The sequence below is a fragment of the Mesoplodon mirus genome (genome assembly GCF_964341445.2).
Source record: "Mesoplodon mirus genome assembly, chromosome: 9".
NCBI lineage: Eukaryota > Metazoa > Chordata > Mammalia > Artiodactyla > Ziphiidae > Mesoplodon > Mesoplodon mirus.
This window is the reverse complement of record NC_138985.1, coordinates 53,709,542-53,737,204: the sequence shown is the minus strand read 5'-3', so window position 1 is coordinate 53,737,204 and position 27,663 is coordinate 53,709,542. Positions and strand designations below refer to the sequence as shown.

General features: G+C 34.1%; 1 protein-coding gene across 2 annotated transcripts in view; it reads left to right on the top strand.

Moving 5' to 3' along the window:
* GLCCI1 (glucocorticoid induced 1) overlaps positions 1-27,663 on the top strand; it is a 121,969-nt gene that overhangs the window by 40,065 nt on the left and 54,241 nt on the right. For both annotated transcript variants that reach the window (XM_082632653.1, XM_082632652.1), the window contains exon 3: positions 23,200-23,286. In XM_082632653.1, the coding sequence (XP_082488779.1) occupies positions 23,200-23,286 (87 nt within the window). The remainder of the gene's footprint in view (positions 1-23,199; positions 23,287-27,663) is intronic.

Sequence of the window (27,663 nt, the reverse complement as noted above, 5' to 3'; positions counted from 1 at the left end):
GAAGGTGAAAGACCTGTATGCTGAAAACTATAAGACATTGATGAAATAAATTAAAGAAACAAATAAGTGGAAAGATATTTCATGCTAATGGATTGGAAGTATTAATACTGTTAAAATGTCCATACTATTTAAAGCAATCTACAGATTCAGTGCAATACCTATCAAAATTCCAGTGGCATTTTCACAGAACTCACCAAGTCTGAAATTTGTATGGAACCACAGAAGATCCATAGCCAAAGCAATCTTGAGAAAGAACAAAGCTGGAGGCATCGTACTCCCTGATCTGAAATTATGTTACAAAGCTGTAGTAATCAAAACCGTATAGGCATAAAAACAGACACATAGATCAATGGAACAGAATAGAGAGCCCAGAAATAAACCCACATATATATGGTCAATTAATTTATGACAAAGGAGCCAAGAATATACAGTGGGAAAAGGATAGTCTCTTCAGTAAATGGTGTTGGGAAAACTGGACAACCACATGCAAAAGAATGAAACTGAGCCACTGTCTTACACCATACACAAAAATTAACTCAGAACGGATTAAGGATGTTCAACATACGCAAATCATTGTGGTAACACCACAGCAACAAGAGAGAAGACAGAAATCATGTTCATCTCAATGGATGCCGAAAAAGCATTTGATAAAATTCAACATTCATTCATGGTAAAAAGAAACTCACCAAAGAGGGTATAGGGGGAGTATATCTCAACATAATAAAAGCCATTTATGACAAACCCACAGCCAATATAATACTCAACAGTGAAAAGCTGAAAGCCTTCCCTCTAAAATCTGGCACAAGACAAGGATGCCCACTGCCACCACTTCTATTCAATGCAGTATCGGAAGTCCTGGCCACACCAGTCAGACAAGAAAAAGAAATAAAAGGTATCCAAATTGGAAGGGAAGAGGTAAAATTGTCATTATATGCAAATGACATGATACTTTATGTAGAAAACCCTAAAGACTCCACACAAAAACTATTAGAACTGATAAACCAAATAAGCAGGGTAGCAGGGTACAAGATTAACATACAGAAATCCGTTGCATTCCTTTACATTAACAGTGAAATATCAGAAAGGGAAAGTAAAAGAAAAATCCCATTTAAGATCGCGTCCAAAAAAGAAAAAAATACCTAGGAATAAACCTGACCAAGGAGGTGAAAGACTTATGTGCTGAGAACTATAAAACATTGATTAAGGAAACTGAAGGTGATTCAAAGAAATGGAAAGGTATCCCAGGCTCTTGGATTGGAAGAATTAATATCATTAAAATGTCCATACTACCCAGAGCAATCTACAGATTGTATGTGATCCCTGTCATATTACCCATGACATTTTTCACAGAATTATAACAAATAATACTAAAATTTATATGGAACCACAAAGGACCCAGAATTGCCAAAGCAATCCTGAGGAAAAAGAACAAAGGTATAGGCATAACCCTCCCAGACTTCACACAATACTGCAGTGCTACAGTAATCAAAAAAGTTTGGTACTGGCACACAAACAGGCATATGAATCAATAGAGAGCAGAATAGAGAGCCCAGAAATAAACCCACACACCTATGGTCAATTATATCTTTGACAAAGGAGGCAAGAATATACAATGGAGAAAAGACAGTCTCTTCAGCAAGTGGTGTTGGGAAACTTGGACAGCCACATGTAAATCAATGAAGTTAGAACACTCCCTCACACCATACACAAAAATAAATTTGAAATGGCTTAAAGACTTAAATATAAGATGTGATGCCATAAAACTCCTAGAAGAGAATATAGGCAAAACATTCTCTGACATAAATCATACCAATGTTTTCTTAGGTCAGTCTCTCTCAAGGCAAAAGAAATAAAAGCAAAAATAAACAAATGAGACCTAATGAAACTTAAAAGCTTTGCACAGCAAAAGAAACAATAAAGAAAATGAAAAGACAACCTATGGAATGGGAGAAAATATTTGCAGATGATGTGACCAACAGAGGCTTAATTTCCAAAATATACAGACACTCATACAACTCAATAACAAAAAAACAAACAACCCAATCAAAAAATGGGCAGAAGACCTAAATAGACATTTCTCCAAAGAAGACATACAGATGGCCAACAGGCACATGAAAAGATGCTCAACATGCCTAATTATTAGAGAAATGCAAATCAAAATTACGATGAGGTATCACCTCACACCAGTCAGAATGGCCATCATCAAAAAGTCTACAAATAATAAATGCTGGAGAGGGTGTGGAGAAAAGGGAACCCTCCTACACTGTTGGTGGGAATGTAAATTGGTACAGCAATTATGGAGAATAGTATGGAGGTTCCTTAAAAAACTAAAAATAGAGCTACCATATGATCCAGCAATCCCACTCCTGGGTATATATCCAGAAAAGACAAAAACGCTAATTCGAAAAGATACATGTATCCCAATGTTCATAGCAGCACTATTTACAATAGTCAAGACATTGAAGCAACCTAAGTGTACATCAACAGATGAATGGATGAAGAAGATGTGGTATATATTATATAATGGAATATTACTTAGCCATAAGGAAGAATGAAATATTGCCATTTGCAGCAACGTGGATATACGTAGAAATTATCATACTAAGTAAAGTAAGCCTGACAGTGAAAGACAAATATTATGATATCACTTATGTGGAATCTAAAAAATTATACAAATGAACTTATTTACAAAACAGAAACTGACTCAAAGATACTGAAAGCAAACTTATGATTACAAAAGAGGAAAGGGGGGAGGGATAAATTAGGAGTTTGGGATTAGCAGATACAAACTACTATATATATATATATATATATATATATATATATATAAACAACAAAGTCTTACTGTATAGCACAGGGAACTATATTCAGTATCTTGTAATAACCTATAATGGAAAAGAATCTGAAAAAATATATATGTATTTATGAATCACTTTGCTGTACACCTGAAAATAATGCAATATTATAAATCAACTATACTTCAGTTTAAAAAAAAAACAATGTAAGACCCATTTTTCAAAAGCATGGCTTGGCGTTTTTTTCCCTCTATGTATTAGATTCAACATCAACTAGTTCAAGAAAATAAAAGAACCAATAATTGGTGATATTCCAAAAGGGCAAAAAAAAAAAAAAAAAGGACTTGAATGTAAGATCTGAAGCCATTGAAATCCTAAAAGAAAACATAGGCGGTAAGACTCCTTGACATGAGTCTGGGTGATGATTTTTTGATTTGAACCTTAAAGCAAAGACAACAAGAGAAAAAATAAACAGGTGGAACTACATCAAACTAAAAAGCTGCACATGAAAGGAAACCACTGACAAAATGTAAGGCAACCTACTAAATGTCGAAAAAATACTTGCAGATTATATATCCTATAAGGGGTTTATATACAAGATACATAAAGAACTCATAGAACTCAACAGCAAAAAAACCGAACAATCTAATTAAAAAACAGGCAGAGGATCTGAACAGACATTCTTCCAAAGATGTACAGATGGCTAACAGACACATGAAAATGTGTTCAACATCACCAATCATCAGGGAAGCTCAAATCAAAACCACAATGAGCTATCACCTCATACCTGTAGAAAGGCTGTTATCAAAAGCACGAGAGGTAAAAGTATTGGTGAGGACGTGCACTGTTTGTGGAAATGTAAATTGGTGCAGCTACTACAGAAAACAGTATGGCGGTTCCTCAAAAAGTCAGAACTACCATATTATTTAGCAGTTCCACTTCTGAGCATCTATCCAAAAGAAATGAAAACAGTAGCTCAAAAAGATATACATACCCTCATGTTCATTGTGGAATTTAAAATAACCAAGATAGGGATACAACCTAAGTGTCCACTAATGCATGAATGGATCAAAAAAATGAATAGATAAAAAATATTATTCAACCATAAAAAAGGAGGAAGTCTTGCCATCTGTGACAACATGGGTGGACCCTGAGGGTATTATGCTAAGTGAAATAAGTCAGATAAAAAATATGGTATTATATCACTTACATGTGGAATCTAAAACAAAACAACAAACCCACCGTCTCATAGATGCAGAGAACAGATTGGTGGTTTCCAGGGATGGAGGGGGGTTGAGAGTAGTTGATATGGGTGAAGGGAGTCAAAAAGTACAAACTTCCAGTACTAAAGTCGTGGGGATGTAATGTACAGCATGGCACCTATACTTGATAATACTGTATTGCATATTCGAAAGTTGCTAAGAAAGAAAATCTTAAAAGTTCTCATCACAAGGAAAAAACTTTATGTAACTATGTATGGTGACAGATGTTCACTAGACTTACTGTGGTGATCATTTAGCAGTATATACAAATATTGAATTATGTTGTACACCCAAAACTAATATAATGTTGTATGTCAGTTATACCTCAATTTATAAAAAGGTAGTGTGTTCACTCTGACAAGGGTAGCATCAAGCATACGTGCATATTTTACCAATTGTTTTTCTTTTTTTTTTAAATGAAGAGTGATTCATTATGTTTGAAATGCCATTTCATCTTTGAAATGAAGGTTGTTTTGACTCATAACCTATAATTTGGTGAATTTTTTAATAGATTACTTAATTACATAATTACATTTCTGGAATAAATACTATTCATTTATGGAGTTCTTTTTTAAAATATACAGTGGCAGTTGAAGTGTTCAAAATTTATTATATTTGTTTCAATATTCAGAAATGAGGTCTGAAATTTTTTCTTTCTCATATTGTAATCCTTAGATTTCTGTGTTATATTTGCTTCATAAAAAGATTTTGCAAGATTTCCTTCCTCTGCTCTGGCATGGTGTAAATATCATCTCTATTATCTGTTACTTCGGTCTGAAAGAATTTTCCCTGTGAAGCTGACTAGTATGATTTTGGATTATAGCTCTTTAGTAAATCTGTTTATTCCATGGCTCTTGGTCTTTTTTGATTTCTATTTCTTTTGTTCAGTTTTTTGTTTCCTAGAATATAATCCACTTCATCCAAATTTTCAAGTGTATTTTTATAGAGTTTCACAAAGTACTCTTCTATAATTCTTTTAATTTTTTGTATATCTGCAGTTGTTTTTCTATTCTCATTTTTATTTATTTATTTCAATTTATTTATTTTTGGCTGTATTGGGTCTTCGTTGCTGTGTGTGGGCTTTCTCTAGTTGTGGTGAGTGGGGGCGACTCTTCATTGCGGTGCGTGGGCTTCTCATTGTGGTGGCTTCTCTTGTTGCGGAGGATGGGATCTAGGCACGCGGGCTTCATTAGTTGTGGCACACGGGCTTAGTAGTTGTGGCTCACGGGCTCTAGAGCGCAGGCTCAGTAGTTGTGGCACACGGGCTTAGTTGTTCCATGGCATGTGGGATCTTCCCGGACCAGTGCTTGAACCTATGTCCCCTGCGTTGGCAGGAGGATTCTTAACCACTGTGCCACCAGGGAAGCCCTCTATTCTTATTTTTAATATTGTATATTTGTGTTTGATTAAATTTATTAGGTTATATAGTATATTAAAATTTTTTAAGGTGTTGAATTAATTTTACTGTGTTTTTTTTTTTTTTTCTAGTTCATTGCCCTCTGACTTTGCTCTGTTTTTGCCTTTCTTCTGCCTTCCTGGCATGTGTATTGTTCTTTTTCTGGACTCTGAAGATGAATGCTTAATTTTGTATTTGTGATATTTACTGTTTAGTGTTTTATGCCAAGATTTATCTTCTGAGCTCAGCTTTGGCTAGTATATGTTTCCATTATTTGTATTTTCAAGATATTCAGTTTCAGTTTTGATATCCTGTTTAGCATATGAGAGCATTTTGTTTTGTTTTTAACTTCTAAATGGTTAAAGTTTCTTTTCCTAGTAAAACTTTAATTTCTAGTTTTATTGCATAATAGTATAGACTAATAGGTTTTTGGAAACTTCATTTAAATTTTTGTTGTCGCCTTTGATTTGTTTTTTTCTTAATTCTCTGTATTTGAAAATGAGGTACAGTCTTTACTTTTAGATAAAGAATTCATTATGTATTAATTCAGCCTTATTAATTATATTATTCAGTTTCCATATAGGCCACTTTATTTATGTTCATTATGTCTTTTTTTTTTTTTTTTTTTTCGCGGTACGCGGGCCTCTCACTGTTGTGGCCTCTCCCGTTGTGGAGCACAGGCTCCGGACGTGCAGGCTCAGCGGCCATGGCTCACAGGCCGAGCCGCTCCGCGGTATGTGGGATCTTCCCGGACCGGGGCACAAACCCGTGTCCCCTGCATCGGCAGGCAGACTCTCAACCACTGCGCCACCAGGGAAGCCCCATTATGTCTTTCTTATGGTTGATATTGTTTATTGTTACAGAATGCTCAATGTCTTGATTAATATTTTTTTCCCTGACCGAACCTTTTCATGATATAAATTAATATTGTAAACTCTCTTTTCTTTTCATTGGCTAAGAGCTCTGGTTTTGAATCAGATGGCTTGGTTTTGAATCTTGGCTCCACCACTTTTTAGCTTTGTAATTTTGGGCACATTACCTCTTTGCCTCAGTTTCCTCATTTGTTAATGGGATATTATACCTCATAGGATCGTTGTAAGGGTTAAATTGGGGTAATGCATTTGAAATGCTAAGAATAATGACTGAAACACTGTCAATAAGTAATTACTATTAATTATTTACATTTACTAGCAGAGGGTTAAAGATAGGTGGACACCTGGTTATTGGCCATGGCACTCTTAATTCACAGCTGAGAAGGGGAACTTCAAATAGAAATTTCTTCCTTCTTTCTTCCCACCTGTTTCCCATGGTTTTTACTTCTTAGTGTTTTTGTCTTTTGTCTTTCTGTTCTGATAAATCTTACTTATTGCTGGAATTAATTAGCTTTAAGACATTTATATGTATTTTTGAGTCATCTGCCATACTTCTCCTTGTTAGGGAAAAATGACATGGTAAACCTGACAGTTTTTTTAAAATGTCTGATGGCCAGTTGAGGTGAGAGTAGCTTTTACTCTATATGAGTCCTTCCACTTTGACTGCTTGTCTATCCCCCTCATTCATCTTCTCTGAAAAGTTGGTATCAGAGAAAGATTTCAGAACTTTTCATTTACCTCTTGTATTTTTTGAAGGGTAAGAAATGGAATAGTTAGATTTTTAAATGAAATTCTGTATACTTCTGCTTTCTTTTCTCCAGGTGATATTTTTCTTTGATATTTTATTGTTTTTAATTAATTTTCAAATTTTACAGTATGAAACATTTAAACATGCCCAAAAGTACATAAAGTAACTTTTTATTTTTCTTCATTTCATTAAGTTTGAGTGTATGGAGTTTTGTGATCCTATCTCTATGCCAGCATTTTTCCCTAGAAATCTTTTTTATATTTAAGAAACAGATCTGGAATAAGTACTTAGCATTTGACCTTAGCCAACATTCGATAAAATTAACAACTCCTGGGCTTCCCTGGTGGCGCGGTGGTTGAGGGTCCGCCTGCCAATGCAGGCGACGCGGGTTTGTGCCCCGGTCTGGGAGGATCCCGCGTGCCGCGGAGCGTCTGGGCCCGTGGGCCGTGGCTGCTGGGCCTGAGTGCCCGGGGCCTGTGCTCCGCAGTGGGAGAGACCACGGCGGTGAGAGGCCTGCGTACCGCAAAAAAATAAAAAAATAAAAAAATAAAAATTAACAACTCCAAACTAAAATATATAAATTCTTTGCTATTGAAATTACACATTTAAATACTCTATTCTTTTCTTCCCTTCATGAAAGGAGCTTGGTTGGGGAGGACTTTCATCAAAGGAGTAAATAGTATATCTCAAATTAGTAATAGGTATAAAAAAGAACTTTCAGTTTACCACTCTGATCAGAAACTCATTTCCTGACCAAAAGTCATTCTTGATACAGCTGTTTGGGTTTCCTGTGCCCTTGTTGAAGAGCTTGCTGTTAAAGTTTAAGAAGTGGTAGTTGCTGGAACAATTTTGGACGGTGGTGGGAAGCTTTTCTTGAAATGAAAGCAAGTCTAAAGATTTGGCCATCTTGGCCTCCTATATTGTATTCCAGGGACCTAAACTGTTATTTTTATGGAGCTGGTCTCCAACTGGCTCTTGAGTAAGTTTATAAAGATTCTATCTTGTACAGGATCGCCTTTACTTTTTTTTTCAGCCATTAGCTAATTAAAAGACAGGATTGTATAATTCTAGAGTTGAACAGTCCACATGATAGTAGTCATGTTCCTAGTTTAGGGAGTAATATTTTTGGTTGCCAAAGGAATATACTCAGCGGTACTGATGAAAAATTTAAATCCATAGCTTAAATATTTACTGTTTTACTCATCAGTTTCAAATACTGTCTTTAAAACTAGCAGAAACTCAAAATTCTACATATTAATTTTTAATTGTTAATGTATTGATTTAAATCAAAAGTATATGGTAAATAGCAAAGAGGCTTCCCATACTCCTGTTGCCCATATACCTAGTTTTCTTCCCATTACCAGAAATATTTTACAGGTAACAAAAACAGCCTGTTTTCCTTTATCTCCTCCCTCACCTTTACCCCTAAACTAGCTCTAGGTAAAGTTGTGAAATAGGTTGTATTTATTTGGAACAACCCTCTCACTCTATCTTCTTGACCTTTGTTGTCTGGTACATCGGTTCTCAACCTTTTATATCTTAAAATCCATCAATTTTCTATCAAAAATCCTGTGATATAATAAACAGCACTTATTTAGAAAGACATTTATTAGAGACATTAGCTTTAAGAATTTAAGAGTCAGATAGAATCAGATCATAGTTAAGGGGTGCAGTATGAGAAAGCAGTATGCCTTTCGAGTTGTCAATAACTTGGTATAAATTTTTTAATAAATGATTGTCATAGAATACATCATATTGGTAGGAAACATTAGAATAAACCAAGTGAAAACAGCTTTTTTGTGCTGTTGAAATTCTTAAAGCTTTTGGGAGATAACACTAGTACCTATTAAAATGAGGATCACATAGTAAGCTTCTAGCACAGTAAATAGGGCACAGTAGATGTTGAAAAATGTTACCTGCTTTGTATTGGAGTCTATAGTATTTTACAGTCAGCAGGTTTAAATATAATAATACTGAATTGAGTGGACAGTATTACTGGTATCAATAATTGATTATGCAATTATGAACATTAAATCTGGATTGGTAAGAAATGGCATAGAAATGATGCAGCTAACTCCAGGGCATGATAGGGCTCTGAAACACGGTTAAACATTTTCTGGTGGGTTAGGGTTCATTCAGTCAGAAGTAGCTATTGTTTTCCACTGTACATTCTTACAAGTAAGAAATGGTACTTTAGATTTATAGGTCCAAGTATGGGACAGTGGACTTATATTGCTACAGAAACTCCTACTCCCTTCTCATTACTTAGGTATCCCATTGATGATATTTATGCTATCATCAGTTGAACGCTACTGGTTTTTATGACTTCAGAATGGTACGGAAACATTTTTGGCAGATATCTAGTAGTCACCTATGTTGCTGATTTTCTGTCAGGTGTGAGAGATTAAAGAAACATTAAAAGCTATTAAGAGACAATAAAAAGTAATTTCTTGGATAATACTGAGGCAGCTATAATCCAGTGCAATTGTTAAATGTATTTTTTTAAAGTGTTTGGAAATATCACTTTTGAAAAGGTAAAATTACTCTCATTTTTTTTTACTAGTGGAATCAGTTTTCTGAAACACAGCCACCAAAGCAAATTGTAATTTAAAAAATTATAGCACAAAAGAATGAATATGTTTTAATGCTCTCTAAAAACTGAAAATTAGATCTCATCATTTGGTTTTAATTTTATCCACAATAATAGTGAGAGAACTTGTCAGAATGGGTATTATTAAGTGTAAATACTGAATAATAAATGGAAATATTGTTTATACTTTTAATTCCTCATAGTACCATCTCCTTTTTTTTTTTTTTTTTTTTTTTTGCGGTATGCGGGCCTCTCACTGTTGTGGCCTCTCCCGTTGCGGAGCACAGGCTCCGGATGCGCAGGCCCAGCGGCCATGGCTCACGGGCCCAGCCGCTCCGCGGCATATGGGATCCTTCCAGACCGGGGCACGAACCCGTATCCCCTGCATCGGCAGGCGGACTCTCAACCACTGCGCCACCAGGGAGGCCCCCCATCTCCTTTTGGTTAAAGCAGAAACTGTCAAGAGTCAATTTAATAACTGTTTCTGTAAGAAGCCAGAGAATAGTATTTCTGATATACAGTTTTATTTTATGTTACATTAGTTCCTTTGTTATCTCACAGTGACTTGAGAAACCTGACTGGGTAGATTATTAATGTACAGTGCCTCCTACTCTTTTCTGTTATATTACTCGACTAGTGCCGCTGTGTGATTTGAAACTTGGCAAGAAAAGCATGACAGAAAATATCAATTATTTTTGAGAAAATGCAAACAATGCTTGGGACTTTCAGGTTCAGCAATACATGGCTTTTTTTAAATTGAAAAATGAGATTGATTTGTAATTTCCTCTTTGGCATAAATATTTTTAATAACAGTTTTATTGAGATATAATTTATATAGCATACAGTTCATCTATTTAGAGTGTACAATTCATGGTTCTTAATATATTCATAATTGTGCAACCATTGCCATAATCAATTTTAGAATATTTCTGTTTTTACGAAAAGAAACCATTAGCAGTCACTCACTATTTCCCCCCAGTCTTCTTTTCCTCAGCCATAGGCACCCAGTAGTCTACCTTCTGCCAGTCTACATTTGCATTTTCTGAACATTTCATATCAATGGACTCATACAATTTGTAACCTTTGGTTTCTGCCTTTTTTCATTTAGTATTTTTAAGTTTCATCCATGTGGTAGCATGGTATCAGTACTTCATTCCTTTGTAATGCCAAATAATATTTCATGGTATGGACATACTACAGTTTATTTGTACATTCATGAGTTGGTGAACTGCTATGAACCTTTGCACACAAGTTTTTGTGTTTACATATGTTTTCATTTCTCTAGGAATTGCTGGATCATATGGTAGCTCTATGTTTAACTTTTTCAGGAAAACATTTTTATAGATATTTTTTCCTCCATAGAATTAAAGTACAACATGAAAGACATATCCAAACTGAATTATAATTTCCTGTCAATATTCTCATCAATAACTTTCCACTAATATTTCTAAGTGTTGGATAGTTCAGTTACCTTCAGTTTTCAGTTACTCTAAACACTTAAATATTTCAGCTTTTCTAAAGTCTCCAATTCCATTCCCATAGCCAGTGATAAACTACATACAGGCACTTGCAGCTGTGAGAGAACCCCAACCCCTAGTCAAAGGAAATGCTGACTAGGGAAAAATATTTTATGTGATGTATACTAACATCTTAGCTTACATGTAACCTGTCTTCCAAGATAGATTTGAGGTTTGCATCTAAAGTTAGAATTTTTGTAATTCTATGTTGGGCTTTCTCAGAGTAGATATACAACCCCACTTACTGATTCTATTACATAGCTATCTTTCTCATTTAAAAAAAATCCTGCTTCTAAATTTGAAACAGGAGTCACTGCAGAAGATTTGGAAAATACCAAAAATCTCAAGATAAATTGTTTATAATTCTAATATCCAGACAGCCATTTTTAACATTTTGATGCATATCCTCTTATATTTTGATTATCTGCATTTAAAAAATAAAAATTTAAAAATTACAGACCATTTTAAAAATAGAGTTCAGATGATACTGCAGGTAGTAAATATGATTTTATTATTTATTTTTTATGATTTTAATAAATCATAACATTTACTCATGCCATTAAGTATTCCTAAACATGACTTTAAGTCTTTTTTTTAATCTTGATTTTTCTCAGCTGGAAAAAAAAAAAAGGATTTACTGTAGAATTATCTAGAATTCTTACCACCATTTATATTTTGAAATATCTCTTTAAAGTCTTTTTCTCTTTGTGTGTACTTGCTTACTAAAGTGGGATTACAGTCCATGTACTGTGGTTTTTTGTATTATAAGAATGTGCCACAATTTTTCTTTTCTCTATTGATAGACATTTATTTCCAATGCTTCTCTTGGTGTACATCTTAGGTTAATTCTTAGAAATAGATTTACTATGAATATTCTTAAGATTTGGGACACATTTATGATTGCTTTTTCTCAAATTAACATTTCTTATAGAGTAAGACAAATACTTTTATCATGTCTAGCACAGATGCAATAGTTGATTTCTGTGGTATTTCTTATTTTTAAAAATTGCAATCCAGAGATTTACCACCAACACCCTTCCTCCCCCTCACCTTGAGATCTGGAAACAGAAATACAGCTTCTTAACTCTTCTGAATAAGCTCCCTCATTAATAATCTAGAAAATCACAAACCATTACTTCATAGACTTCCATTCAGTTGTGTGTTGAACACTTTTAAGGCCTAAATAGACATGGATTTTATAAATTTTACTTAAATATTCAGGCATATCTTAGTCCTTGCTGGAGTCTACTGTTTAATGTTCCTTGGTAAAGAGAAATTTCTCTCTAGCAATATAACTTTCTACATGGCTCCAAACAATATTCACATTAGTTTATGTTAATTTCCAAAGATGTAATTATATGCAAATTGATATTATACTTGTAAATGGTTATTAGCCTATAAGAAAAATGAGTGAGTATATGGTCAGCTTCTTAGAACACAGATTGCTGGGCTTTATCTAAGAATTCCAGATTTGGTAATTCTGCTATTGAGCCTGAGAATTTGCATTTCTAACTTGTTCTCAGATGATGCTGATGCTGCTCATCCAGGGACTGCACTTTCAAAGTGATCTAACAAAATGAGCACATAAGTTAGTATATAGCTGGAGCATGATGAAAAACTTTGAGTGTGTAACTGCTATCACTGAATTCCTAAAGCTTTTTTCAGCTGAACTCTTCCTTTTCTTTACTCCTTGTTAACTAGTGAAGAGGCTATTTATGTTTATATCTGGTTATAAAACTATATATACTTATATACTGTTACCAGAAAAGCAAAGCATAATATTAGAATCACAGGGAGTTCCCTGGCAGTCCAGTGGTTAAGACTTTGCCTTCCAATGCAGGGGGTGTCGGTTTGATCCCTGGTTGGGGAGCTAAGATCCCACATGCCTCAGGGCCAAAAAACCAAAACATAAAACAGGAGCAATACTGTAACAAATTCAATAAAGACTTAAAAAAAAAAAATGGTCCACATCAAAGTCTTTAAAAAAAAAAAAGAATCTCAGTTTTTTGTGCTCCTTTTTAATCAGGATAGTCTTTTCAAGACGATCTTTTAAGTTAAAAGTTTTTAAAAAGTTAAAAAAAATTTATTAGTCAAAAGAAAATCAAATCTCTAAAAGACAGTTGTAAACTCTAAAAGACATAGTTGTAAACAATGAAGGGTTTGTCATCTATTTTTAAAACTTTTCTGTAACTTAAAATCAGACTCTAATCTTAATTATTAATTTAATTATCATTGGTTTTTCAAGTAATTCTGTTTCATTTATTGCCAGCTTTATCAGTACCTTAATATTAAGGATCATCTATGTAAGTACAATAAAATAATTAGCAGTCAGTAATCATATTTCCATAATAGATTATAAACTATAATAAATTTCAAGGCTAAGGGTGAACCATACAAAAAATAGATTTTAAAGTTTTACATAGGATTTAAGTAAGTTTTAAATAAGATTAAGAGAATTTTATGACATGATTAGTTTTTTTGTTTTGTGGGGTTTTTTGGAACTGACTCTAAGCTCTTGCATGTTGAAAAAGAATATTTTCTTGCTAGGGGTTAATTTGACCTGTTCTGAAATTGATAAAGCAGGAAAGCATATTTGCCCTTGCTAGTCTGTGAATAAAGATATAAATAACAAAAGCACCCACTGTTCACATCTGATAAAGGACTCGTATCCAAAATATGTAAACAACTCTTAAAACTCAACAATAAGAAAACAAACAACCTGATTAAAAAATGGGCCAAAGACCTCCTAACAGGCACCTCACTAAAGACAATATACGCATTGCAAACAAGCATATGAAAAGATGTTCCACGTTATATGTCATCAGGGAAATGCCAGTTAAAACGAGATACCTCTATACATCTGTTAGAATGGCCAAAATCCAGTACACTGGCAATACCAGATGCTGACCAGAATGCAGAGCAACAAGAACTGTTGTATGTTGCTGGTGGGAATAGGAAGTGGTACCGCCACTTTGGAAGATGGTTTGGCAGTTTCTTACAAAACTAAACATACTCGTACCTTACAGTCCAGCATTCATGTTCCTTGGTACTTACCGAAAGGAGTTGAAAACTTACGTTCACACAAAAACCTGCATACAAATATGTATAGCAGCTTTATTCATAATTGCCAAACTTGCAAGCAACCAAGATGTCCTTCAGTAGGTGAATGGATGAATAAAGTGTGGTACATCCAGACAGCAGTATATTATTTGCACTAAGAAGACATGGAGGGACCTTAAATGTATATTACTAAGTGAAAGAAGTGACTCTGAAAAGGCAACCTACTGTATGGTTCCAACTACCTGACATTCTGGAAAAGGCAAAACTATGGAAAGAGTAAAAAGATCAGTGCTTGTCAGGGGTTTGGAGATGGTGAGGAATGAATAGGCAGAGCACAGGCGATTTTTAGGGCAGTGAATATACTATGTATGGTACTATAATGATGGATATATGTCATTATACATTTGTCTAAACCCATAGAATGCACAACACCAAGAGTGAACCCTAATGTAAACTATGGACTCTGGGGATAATGATGTGTCAGTGTAGGTTCATCAGTTGTAACAAACGTACCACTCTGGTGGGGGATGGCTGTGCATGTGTCGGGGTGAGGGATATATGGGAAATCTCTGTAATGTCCTCTCAGTTTGGCTATGAACCAAAAATTGCTCTATTTAAAAACAGTCGTAAAAACAAGTGTGTAGTCCTGTGCAGTAGGACTGTTTTCTGTTTATTTCACTCAGAGAAGAAGCATTTGTCACCCAGGAAACCAGAGCTAGGAGGATGGGCCTGGGGGTTGGAGAAGAAGCTTCACAGGCTGGACTTTGGATGATTCTGAGAGGTGAAAATTAAAAAATGGCTTCTTTCACCTGTAGGTATCCTTTTCATATAGAGGGGACTTTTTTTTAGCCAAACACCTTTCTGTCAGCAGTCTTAGAGATAGACTTTGGTTCTGCATTACTCAAGTGTATGAAAGGTTCATTTTCTCTTCCCTGGTAGTTTAAATGGAGGCAGCTAGAAAGGAAGAATCCCCTTAAGTATGGTGGCTGAAGAGCAAACTATTTTATACAATACCAATTACTGAAGATTACAGTGCTTTCCAAGCTGTCTGTGGAGGATGTTAATACACATAAAATGAGTGTTCTGGGGTCATATCAGTAAGAAAAAGAAAAGCAGGTTTTTAAAAAAGTATTTGTGTGTGTATTTGTATATTTGAGTTTTGAAATGCTAATTGCATTGTACATTGAGTAAAGGAGTACAGAATGTAATATTTTCCAAATTTATTTGACCATGGAATTCTTCTTCATATATTTTTCACTAATACCCAGTGTTATAAGTAGCACCACTCATAAACTTCTACTCTAGATTAATGGACAGAATAACAGGCCAGTTGGAAGGAATCACTTGCTGATATGAAAGCAAAGAACTTTTGCTACTTTGTGGTGGTGTTTTCCTAATTTAAATGGTAAAACATTTCTCAAATACTCAGATTTAACAAACTGGATACAAATTAATTCATCCTCTGTAATTTTACAAGCTTGAGCTTTAAATAGATTTGAAGACCAAGTAGCCATCTTTGATTTTGCTTTAACTAAAATAATTTGTTTAAAATCAATGATTAGATCAAGCCTCTTAGATAGCCTCATCAACCAGAGGGCAGAGAGCAGAAGCAAGAAGAACTACAATCCTGCAGCCTGTGGAACAAAAACCATATTCACAGAAAGACAGACAAGATGAAAAGGCAGAGGACTATGTACCAGATGAGGGAACAAGATGAAACCCCAGAAAAACAACTAAATGAAGTGGAGATAGGCAACCTTCCAGAAAAAGAATTCAGAATAATGATAGTGAAGGTGAATCAGGACCTCGGAAAAAGAATGGAGGCAAAGATCGAGAAGATGCAAGAAATGTTTAACAAAGACCTAGAGGAATTAAAGAACAAACAGAGATGAACAATAAAATAACTGAAATGAAAGCTAAACTAGAAGGAATCAATAGCAGAATAACTGAGGCAGAAGAATGGATAAGTGACGTGGAATACAGAATGGTGGAATTCACTGCTGCAGAACAGAATAAAAAAAAAGAATGAAAAGAAATGAAGACAGCCTAAGAGACCTCTAGGACAACATTAAACACAACAACATTTGCATTATAGGGGTCCCAGAAAGAAAACAGAGAGAGAAAGGACCAGAGAAAATATTTGTAGAGATTGTAGTCAAAAATTTCCCTAACATGGGAAAGGAAATAGCCACCTAAGTCCAGGAAGCTCAGAGAGTCCCATACAGGATAAGCCCAAGGAGAAACATGCTGACACACATAGTAATCAAATTGACAAAAATTAAAGACAAACAAAAATTATTGAAAGCAGCAAGGGAAAATGACAAATAATGTACAAGGGAACTCCCATAAGGTTAACAGCTGATTTCTAAGCAGAAACTCTACAAACCAGAAGGGAGTGGCATGATATACTTAAAGTGATGGCAGGGAAGAACCTACAATGAAGATTACTCTACCCAGCAAGGATCTCATTCAGATTCGATGGAGACATCAAAAGCTTTACAGACAAGCAAAAGCTAAGAGAATTCAGCACCTACAGACAAGCAAAAGCTAAGAGAATTCAGCACCACCAAGCCAGCTCTAAAACAAATGCTAAAGGAACTTCTCTAAGTGGGAAACACAAGAGAAGAAAAGGATCTACAAAAACAAACCCAAAACAATTAAGAAAGTGGTAATAGGAACATACATATCGATAATTACCTTAAACGTGAATGGATTAAATGCCCCAACCAAAACACACAGGCTTGCTGAATAGATACAAAAAGAAGACCCATCTATATGCTGTCTACAAGAGACCCACTTCAGACCTAGGGACACATAGAGACTGAAAGTGAGGGGATGGAAAAAGATATTCCATGCAAATGGAAATCAAAAGAAACCTGGAGTAGCTATACTCATATCAGATAAAATAGACTTTAAAATAAAGAATGTTACAAGAGACAAGGAAGGACACTACATAATGATCAAGGGATCAATCCAAAAAGAGAACATAACAATTATAAATATATATGCACCCAGCATAGGAGCACCTCAATACATAAGGCAACTGCTAACAGCTATAAAAGGGGAAATCGACAGTAACACAATAGTAGTTGGGGACTTTAACACCTCACTTACACCAATGGACAGATCATCCAAAATGAAAATAAGGAAACAGAAGCTTTAAATGACACAACAGACCAGATAGATTTAATTGATATTTATAGGACATTCCATCCAAAAACAGCAGATTACACTTTCCAAGTGTGCATGGAACATTCTCCAGGATAGATCACATGTTGGGTCACAAATCAAGCCTCAGTAAATTTAAGAAAATTGAAATCATATCAAGCATCTTTTCTGACCACAACACTATGAGATTAGAAATGAATTACAGGGGAAAAAACGTAAAAAACAAACACATGGAGGCTAAACAATACGTTACTAAATAACCAAGAGATCACTGAAGAAGTCAAGGAGGAAATCAAAAAATACCTAGAGACAAATGACAATGAAAACACGACGATCCAAAACCTATGGGATGCAGCAAAAGCAGTTCTAAGAGGGAAGTTTATAGCTATACAAGCCTACCTCAAGAAACAAGAAAAATCTCAAGTAAACAATCTAACCTTACACCTAAAGGAACTAGAGAAAGAAGAACAAACAAAACCCAAAGTTAGCAGAAGGAAAGAAATCATAAAGATCAGAGCAGAATTCAATGCAATAGAAACAAAGAAAACAGTAGCAAAGATCAATAAAACTAAAAGCTGGTTCTCTGATAACCAAAATTGATAAACCATTAGCCAGACTCATCAAGAAAAAGAGGGAGATGACTCAAATCAATCAAATTAGAAATGAAAAAGGAGAAGTTACAACAGACACCGCAGAAATACAAAGCATCCTAAGAGACTACTACAAGCAACTCTATGCCAATAAAATGGACGACCTGGAAGAAATGGATGAATCCTTAGAAAGGTATAACCTTCCAAGACTGAACCAGGAAGAAACAAAATATGAACAGGCCATTAACAAGTAATGCGATTGAAACTGTGATTAAAAATCTTCCAACAAACAAAAGTCCAGGACCAGATGGCTTCACAGGTGAATTCTGTCAAACATTTAGAGAAGAGCTAACAAGCATCCTTCTCAAACTCTTCCAAAATATTACAGAGGAAGGAACACTCCCAAACTCATTCTATGAGGCCACCATCACCCTGATACCAAAACCAGACAAAGACACTACAAAAAAAAGAAAATTACAGAACAATATCACTGATGAATATAGATGGAAAAACCCTCAACAAAATACTAGCAAACAGAATCCAACAACACATTAAAAGGATCATACACCATGATTAAGGGGATTTATCCCAGGGATGAAAGGATTCTTCAGTATAGGCAAATCAATCAATGTGATAAACCATATTAATAAATTGAAGATTAAAAACCATATGATCATCTCAATAGATGCAGAAAAAGCTTTTGACACAATTCAACACCCATTTATGATAAAAACTCCAGAAACTAGGCATAGAGGGAACTTATCTCAACATAATAAAGGCCATATACAACAAACCCACAGCAAACATCATTCTCAATGGTGAAAAACTGAAAGCATTTCCTCTAACATCAGGAACGAGACAAGGATGTCCACTCTCACCACTGTTATTCAACATAGTTTTGGAAGTCCTATCCACGGCAATCAGGGAAGAAAAAGAAATAAAAGGAATACAAATTGGAAAAGAAAAAGTAAAACTGTCACTGTTTGTAGATGACATGACACTATACACAGAGGATCCTAAAAATGCCACCAGGAAATTGCTAGAGCTAATCAATGAATTTGGTAAAGTTGCAGGATACAAAATTAATGCACAGAAGTCTCTTGCATTCCTATACACTAATGATGAAAAATCTGAAAGAGAAATTATTGAAACACTCCCATTTACCAGTGCAACAAAAAGAATAAAATACCTAGGAATAAACCTACCTAGGGAAACAAAAGACCTATATGCAGAAAACTATAAGACACTGATGAAAGAAATTAAAGATGATACCAACAGATGGAGAGATATACCATGTTCTTGGATTGGAAGAATCAATATTGTGAAAATGACTCTACTACCCAAAGCAATCTACAGATTCAATGCAATCCCTATCAAACTACCAATGGCATTTTTTACAGAACTAGAACAAATTGTCTTAAAATTTGTATGGAGACACAAAAGACCCCGAACAGCCAAAGCAGTCTTGAGGGAAAAAAACAGAGCTGGAGGAATCAGACTTCCTGACTTCAGACTATACTACAAAGCTACAGTAATCAAGACAATATGGTACTGGCACAGAAACAGAAACATAGATCAATGGAAGAAGATAGAAAGCCCAGAGATAAACCCACACACCTATGGTCAACTAATCTATGACAAAGGAGGCAAGGATATACAATGGAGAAGGGACAGTCTCTTCAATAAGTGGTGCTGGGAAAACTGGACAGCTACATATAGAAGAATGAAATTAGAACACTCCCTAACACCATACACAAAAATAAACTCAAAATGGATTAGAGACATAAATGTAAGGCCGGACACTATAAAACTCTTAGAGGAAAACACAGGCAGAACACTCTTTGACATAAATCACAGCAAGGTCTTTTTTGATCCATCTCCTAGAATAATGGAAATAAAAACAAAATAAACAAATGGGACCTAATGAAACTCCAAAGCTTTTTCACAGCAAAGGAAACCATAAACAAGACGAAAAGACAACCCTCAGAATGGGAGAAAATATTTGCAAATGAATCAATGGACAAAGGATTAATCTCCAAAATATATAAACGGGTCATGCAGCTCAATATTAAAGAAACAAACAACCCAATCCAAAAATGGGCAGAAGACCTAAATAGACATTTCTCCAAAGAAGACATACAGATGTCCAAGAAGCACATGAAAAGCTGCTCAACATCACTAATTATTAGAGAAATGCAAATCAAAACTACAATGAGGTATCACTTCACAGCAGTTAGAATGGGCATCATCAGAAAATCTACAAACAACAAGTGCTGGATAGGGTGTGGAGAAAAGGGAACCCTCATGCACTGTTGGTCAGAATGTAAATTGATACAGCCACTATGGAGAAAAGTATGGAGGTTCCTTAAAAAAGTAAAAGTAGAATTACCATATGATCCAGCAATCCCACTACTGGGCATATACCCTGAGAAAACCATAATTCAAAAAGACACATGCACCCCAATGTTCATTGCAGCACTATTTACAATAGCCAGGTCATGGAAGCAACCTACATGCCCATTGACAGACGAATGGGTAAAGAAGTTGTGGCACATATATACAATGGAATATTACTTAGCCATAAAAAAGAAAGAAATTGAGTCATTTGTTGAGATGTGGATGGATCTAGAGACTGTCGTACAGAGTGAAGTAAGTCAGAAAGAGAAAAACAAACATCGTATATTAACGCATGTATGTGGAACCCAGAAAAATGGTACAGATGAACCGGATGTAGAGAACAAGCGTATGGACACCAAGGGGGGAAAACCACGGTGGGGTGGGGATGGTGGTGTGCTGAATTGGACAATTAGGATTGACATGTATACATTGATGTGTATAAAATTGATGACTAATAAAAAAAATTAAAATCAATGATTAAATGTATAAAACACTGTTCTTAATAGAACTTTATGCAGTGGTGGAAATGTGCTGTATCTGTGCTGTTCTATATGGCAGCCCATAGCCTCTAGCCACATGTGGTTATTGAGTATTTGAAACGTGCTAATGAGATTAAAGAACCGAATTTTTTGTTTTATTTTATTTTCATTAATTTAAACTTAAATTATTACATGTGGCTAATAGCTTTTGTTTTGGACAATGCAGTCTTTAGAATATAATTATATATATGTGCAATTAAAATGAAATTTTTCTTTGGGGAGTATTTTTTGGAAAAGTTGAAACTATGATGAATATACTTAAACAATTTATATGCATGTAATTTTATAGCCACAAGACTGAGAGGATTCTTCCAGTGGTTTTGTACTTTAAAAAAAACTATATTTTTCTAGATAGATTTCAGGAACATAAATATTCTTTTGTAGTTAGTTTTTATGTATTTCTTTTGTATAACCAATACTACATTCTGAAATAATCAAATAGGTTTTCACATTCAATTTTAAAAAAAGAATGACAATAGGAAGAAAGAAGATACTCTGAGATGAGAGACCTCAGATTTAGTTTCATTTGCCATTGGTGTGCTTGGCAGTATTAAGGCATTTGCAGAATTTTTGTGGCTACTGATTTAACTCTAAGTTGGAGATACAGTTTATGTAAATTTCCTTTGAAAAAGTTAGAGCCATACAAAATGAAAATAGTGTTATAAATGTTTTTGTTAATTATGGAACATGCCAGAAATTTTATTCATTTTCTGTGAATATGCTTTTGAGTTTTAAACATTGTGATCCTTAATCATTTGATTTTTGATGAGAGCAATGCCTCTGCTTGGTAGAAAGGTAAAAGTATTAAGGGATATAAATTCTCGAAATAAAAGTTTGACTAAAACAAAGTCATAATTGAATAATTTTAGCATAAATTATTAAAGATATGATTACTTGGGGGATTATTTTCAGAGTAGTTTTTCTTATCTAGGACTGAGATTAGGAAAATTTAATAACTAAATAATTATTTGCAAGCAGTTTATTTAATATATTAATACCTCTTATCTTTGCAATTACCAACTGAATAAAATATTTTACTCAGTATTATGACTAGTTTCACTTTAGTATTTGAACTGTTTAAGCAGTTTATGTGTATTTTTATTCAACTAGCATTCAATTGTTATTGGTTTTATTTTGCAGCATCATTACTTTTAAGAGGTGGTAATTATTTAAAACTTTGTCCACAAGCATTTTGAATTGTATAGAACTGATGGCTTCTTCATAAGTTGTGTATTATGTAAAGTCACAGGTGCAGCCTCAATATGAATGATGAACTTTTCTGTATGTAATAAAAATAATTTTTGAAGCAATATATATTTATATTGGGTTGGCCAAAAAGTTCGTTTGGGTTTTTTCCCTAAGATGTTACAGAAAAACCCCAATGAACTTTTTGGCTAACCCAATATTTATATATGATAATCATTACCCTATATGTCTTAGTGGTTTTAACTTTCCCTAAGTTGCATTACACTAAGAGTCTTCTCATATATTAAGGATGGTAGTTCAATATTTTAAAATTTTTAATACAACTACTAAATGATCTTACTATTTGGCATTTAGTGTTTTGTGTTATGTTTGGATGTAGTGTCTGTTATAGGTTAAATCACTGAAAATGAAGTTTTAGGTAAAAGCAATTCTGTTTTATGCCATGTAGCTCAGGTTTTCTTTAAGATGCATTGTTTTAAATTATAGTCAGTTTAGCTTAATCTTGTTTATCTTTATAATAACTTTTTCTATTTTTATAGTAACTTTATATTTTTATATAAAGATGCTTGATGTTTTTCAAAAAAGGATACTATTATTAACACACTCTTTCCTGAGTATAGAAAGAGTAGTACATTCAACCCTTTACCTAACTAAATATTTGACATGTAGGTCATCTGTAACCCCACTGCTTCTAAACATGTTCTGTTAATCTTACTTCTCTTTAGTAAACATAACATTTCATAATTAGTTTGCCTATTCTCTTTAAAAACACCAATATGCATATTTCACAATTCTCTTTGAATTTGATAAATTTAATGTTGATGTAAACAACCAAATGTTTTGAGTAACATTACTCAGAGACATCTTAGATTGATCATATCTAATTCAGAATAATAAACATTTCACAGGGTCATGAAAATCTTAGCTTTTAAGGCATTCTAGTATTCAGTATAACCCTTTAATTGGTATGTGCTAAGATTTTGAAATATGTTTGATTTGCTGTGAAATTAAGGATAGAGGCAAAATTCTTTATTTTTTATTTTACTTATTTTTTTAAAGACACCTAGCTGTTGGGTAGAAGAAGGCACAGAAAAGAGATCACATCAGCGTTCTGCATCATGGGGGAGTGCTGATCAACTAAAAGAGGTAAGTCACTTCTGTTTTCAGTCTATGTCCTGCCTTGGTCCTAGCAAATTATCTTAACTATTTCCTGAATATAATGATACTTCCTATATTTGTGATAAACTTACACCTCTCTCAGAGTTTTAAGGGTTGCCTTCCACATTTTGGTGAACAATTCTGAGTTTACATTATTTGTGCCTTTCATATTCTTTATAAATATTTCTTATATACCCACTCAGCTTTTGCCTTTCCACAATGAAGTCTGATTTTATGTAATTTTGTCTTGTTTATTTGTTATATTTTGTTCCCACTTCAGCTTTCTTATTCTTGAGTTACCGCAACTAGAACTATAGATCACAATTTTTACAAAGGTAGGATAGTGTTTTCTGCTTCTTATAATTTTTTAATGATATCCAGCATATTGTCGCCCTTTGAGACCCGATAGTACAGTGGAATCCATGTCTTTGAGAAACAGTTATTATAACCTATTTCCTTATTATGAATAACCCAAATTATGATAATTTTATGTATTAATATATTTTTTGATTATTTTTCTGTAGTGTTATCTTTTATCCATCTAAATTCTTAGTTACTTGCTTTTATAAAATTACAGAAACTTAGAGTTGGAAGGTCATCTAGTCCATCTCCTATATAAACACTCCTTAGAAAACATTCATCTAGTCTATTACAGTCATTCTCAGTGAGAAAAGCTTATCACTTTGCAAGAAAACCAAACCAGTTCTGTTTGTTGCCACTTAAGTTGTTAGTTTATTTTGTACTATATTGAACTCAAAATTATACCCCTAAGTTTTGACTCTGCCCTCTGTATCAATATTGAATAAGTCTAATTTAAATATTTGAAAGGCTTGCAATATGTCATTTTCCTCCAGGGTAAACACTGACATTTCTCTCAAATATATTTCATATGCCATAGTATCCATACCTCTTAGTATCTTTTTCATATACTATAGGTTGTCAGTATTTCTCATATACTGTGGTGTCTGGACTGAATAGGTATAGTAGTCTATTAGCATGATTTTGCCTGTGATTGTATTACATTTTTAGGAACTTCTTTATATTATTGATGTACAGAACTCTTCAGCTCCTATCTACGCACACAAACACATACGCACAAAATCAGTTTTTCCCAACAGCAACAAAAAACAAAGGAAGCTGGGTCTAATATATCTAGTCTAAAATAGGTACATATCTATGCATAGAATATTGAGTAATATTGAATAAAAAGTAAATTTGCTCTTTTATCTTAGAGGTAAATACAATCTCAAAGTTATAGCCAAGATTAGGTATAGTTGAACTTTGGACTACAGCAATACATGATATACGCTATTAAAAAAGGAATGGCTGACATGACTGAGTGAGAGATTTAATTACTTTCCTCACAAAGCAATCATAAAGCTGGACAAAACTGTCAAAATAAATTCATCACTCTGGAAATCAACCAAATAAATTGAGAAACTTTATTCATGAAAAGTACTGAACTCAGGGTAAGAATCTTAGTTGCAAACAAATAGGGAGGACCAATGGCTCTGCTAGTCTGAGATTGTGGTCTAATTTGTGACAAGCAACAGACTCATGGAGTAGCAGGATTTTATAGAGAGTTCTAGGAGGTAAGACAATCTTGGGGGCTTGATAAGTTCACCACATATCACAGGTTGATTGGAGGCTGTAGATAGGCACAGCAGAATATCAAGTGGGCCCACTCACCCACGTATCACTGGTTAGTGGAGCCTAAGAATATCTGGAAAGGAGATCAAACAGGCCTAGTGGTAATAAAATCTGAGGCCAACTTTTAAAAGGCTCAAACTTTGAATGCACTCCTCATTTCACACACAAATCCTCATTCAAATACACACAGATCCTGAGAGTGGAAGCTTTACTGGATTGAGATGTTTGAGTAAAATCTCTGAATAGTTTTTGGCTAAACACTAAGGTGACACTGGAGACCAGCTTAAAAAGGTCTTAAAAAGCCAGTCGTAGAAAGAAAAATGAGGGGGGGAAAATGGAGTAGAGATATCAGCAACCACACATGGTGGGGAAAACAGACTTTCAGTCCATCAGCCACCCTCAGAGAAAATCAGAATCTAGAGTTGCTCCAATATATTATCTAAAATGTCCAACATTCAACAAAAAATTTAGAGATATGCAAAGAAACAAGAAAGGATGACCCACAGTTAAGGAAAAAAAAAAAACCAGTCAATAGAAACTGTATCTAAGTGTCTCCATATGTTGGATTTAGCAGACTAAAACATCAAAGCAGCTATTATAAGTGTGTTCAAAGAACTAAAGAAAACCATGTTTAAAGCATCAAAGGGAAGTAGGACCACAGTGACACAATGAATAAAGAATTTCCACATAGATGTAATTATTATAAAAAAATATACAAACAGAAACTGTAGCGTTAAAAAGTATAGAATTAAAAAAAATACACTAGATGAGCTTGATAGAAGATTTAAAATGGCAGAAGGATCAGTGAATTTGAATTTAGGTCAGGAGAATTTATATACTCTGAAAGAGCAAAGGGAAAAAGACTGAAGAAAAGTCAAGCCTCAGAGGCCTGTGGGGAAACATTACATTCATACATATACATATAATGGGAGACTGAGGGGAGGAGAGGGGAGTTAAAAAATATTTGAAGAGATAATGGCAGAAAACTTTCCAGATATGATGAAACACAATCTATATAGATTCAAGAAGCTCAACAAACCCCAAGTAGGAAAACACACAGAGCTGCACATAGACACATCATAGTTAAACTGTTGAAAGCTAAAGGAAAAGAGAAAATCTTGAAGCTGGAAGAAGAAAATGACTCATTACACATCGGGGACTAATAATACCTTTAACAACTGGTATTTTTCATCAGAAACAGTGGAAACCATAAAGCATGACATATTCAAAATGCTAAAAGAAAAATATCAACCAAGGATTCTATATTCAGAAAACCCAGTCTTTTAAAATAAAGGTGAAATAAAGTATTCCTGGATAAACAAAGATTGAGAGACTTTCCAGCTACTAGACTGTCTTACAAGAAATACTGAAGGTATTCACTCCATTTTAATTCAAATCAATAGGAAGAATTGAAGAGTGTTGGCAAATATGTGGGTAAATATAAAACAGTCTATAGATAGATTTTTCTCATTTTTCTAAGATTATATAAAACAATAATTCTAACACTGTTGTGTTGGGTTTATAACATATACATTTAATATATATGAAAATAATAACACAAAAGAGAACAAGGGAAAAGACATTTTGGAATATAGTTTCTCTTTTACTGGAATTAAATATTATTTTAAAGTAGATTATAATAAATTAGAATTCATGTTATAATCCCTACAGCAGTTGCTAACAAAATAACTATAAGAATAGAAAATAAAAAGTATCAGAAATGGATTAAAAAGATACAATAAAAAATATTTATCACAAAAGAAAGCAGTATAGGAGGAAGAGAGAAATAAAAAAGGTGTGACAAATAGAAAAATAGCAAAATGGCAGGAATAAATCCAACTATTTAAATAATTACATTAAATGTGAATCGAGTGAACATTCTATTCAAAAGGCAGAGATTGTCAAACTGGATAAAAAAGCAACACTCAGCTATATGTTGTCTATAAGAAACACATGTTAGATTCAAAGACACAAATAGGCTGAAAGTAAAAGATGGGGAAAGATACACAATGAAAACAGTAATGATAAGGAAACATCAAGACAAAATAGACTTTAAGACAAGAAGTATTACTGAAGACAAATAGAGACATTTCATAATGATTAAAAGGTCAATACATTCAGGAAGATATAGCAGTCAAAAATTGTATGTACATCTAACAACAGTCTCAAAATGCATGAAGCAAAACTGTGGAAGGAGAAATTCAGTTTCTCTCATTGGGGATTTCAATACCTTACTCTTAATACTTGAAAGAACTACTAAGTAGGTAGAAATCAGCAAGGAGATAGAGGAGTTCAACAGTATCATCAGTCCGTTTGACCTAACTGACATACATAGAAAACTCTACTCATTGACTGCAGAATACACATTCTTTTCAAACACATGTGAAACATTTTCTGGGTGAGACTATATACTGGGCCATAAAACAACTCTCAGTAGGTTACACAGGGTTGAAGTCGTATAACACAAAGAAATCTTTAACAAACCCAAATATTTGTCAATTAAAGAACACTTACCTAATACCACAAGGGAAATTTTAAATATTTAAATAAATGAAAGCAAAAAGACAACTTAGAATTTATGTGTACAGGTAAAGCAATACTTCAAGGAAAACTTATACCTTAAGTGCGTATATAAGAAAAAGAGAAAATTCTCAAATCAGTACTTTAAGCTTCCATCTTAAGAAACCAGACAAAGTAGAGCAAAGCAGAGCAAAA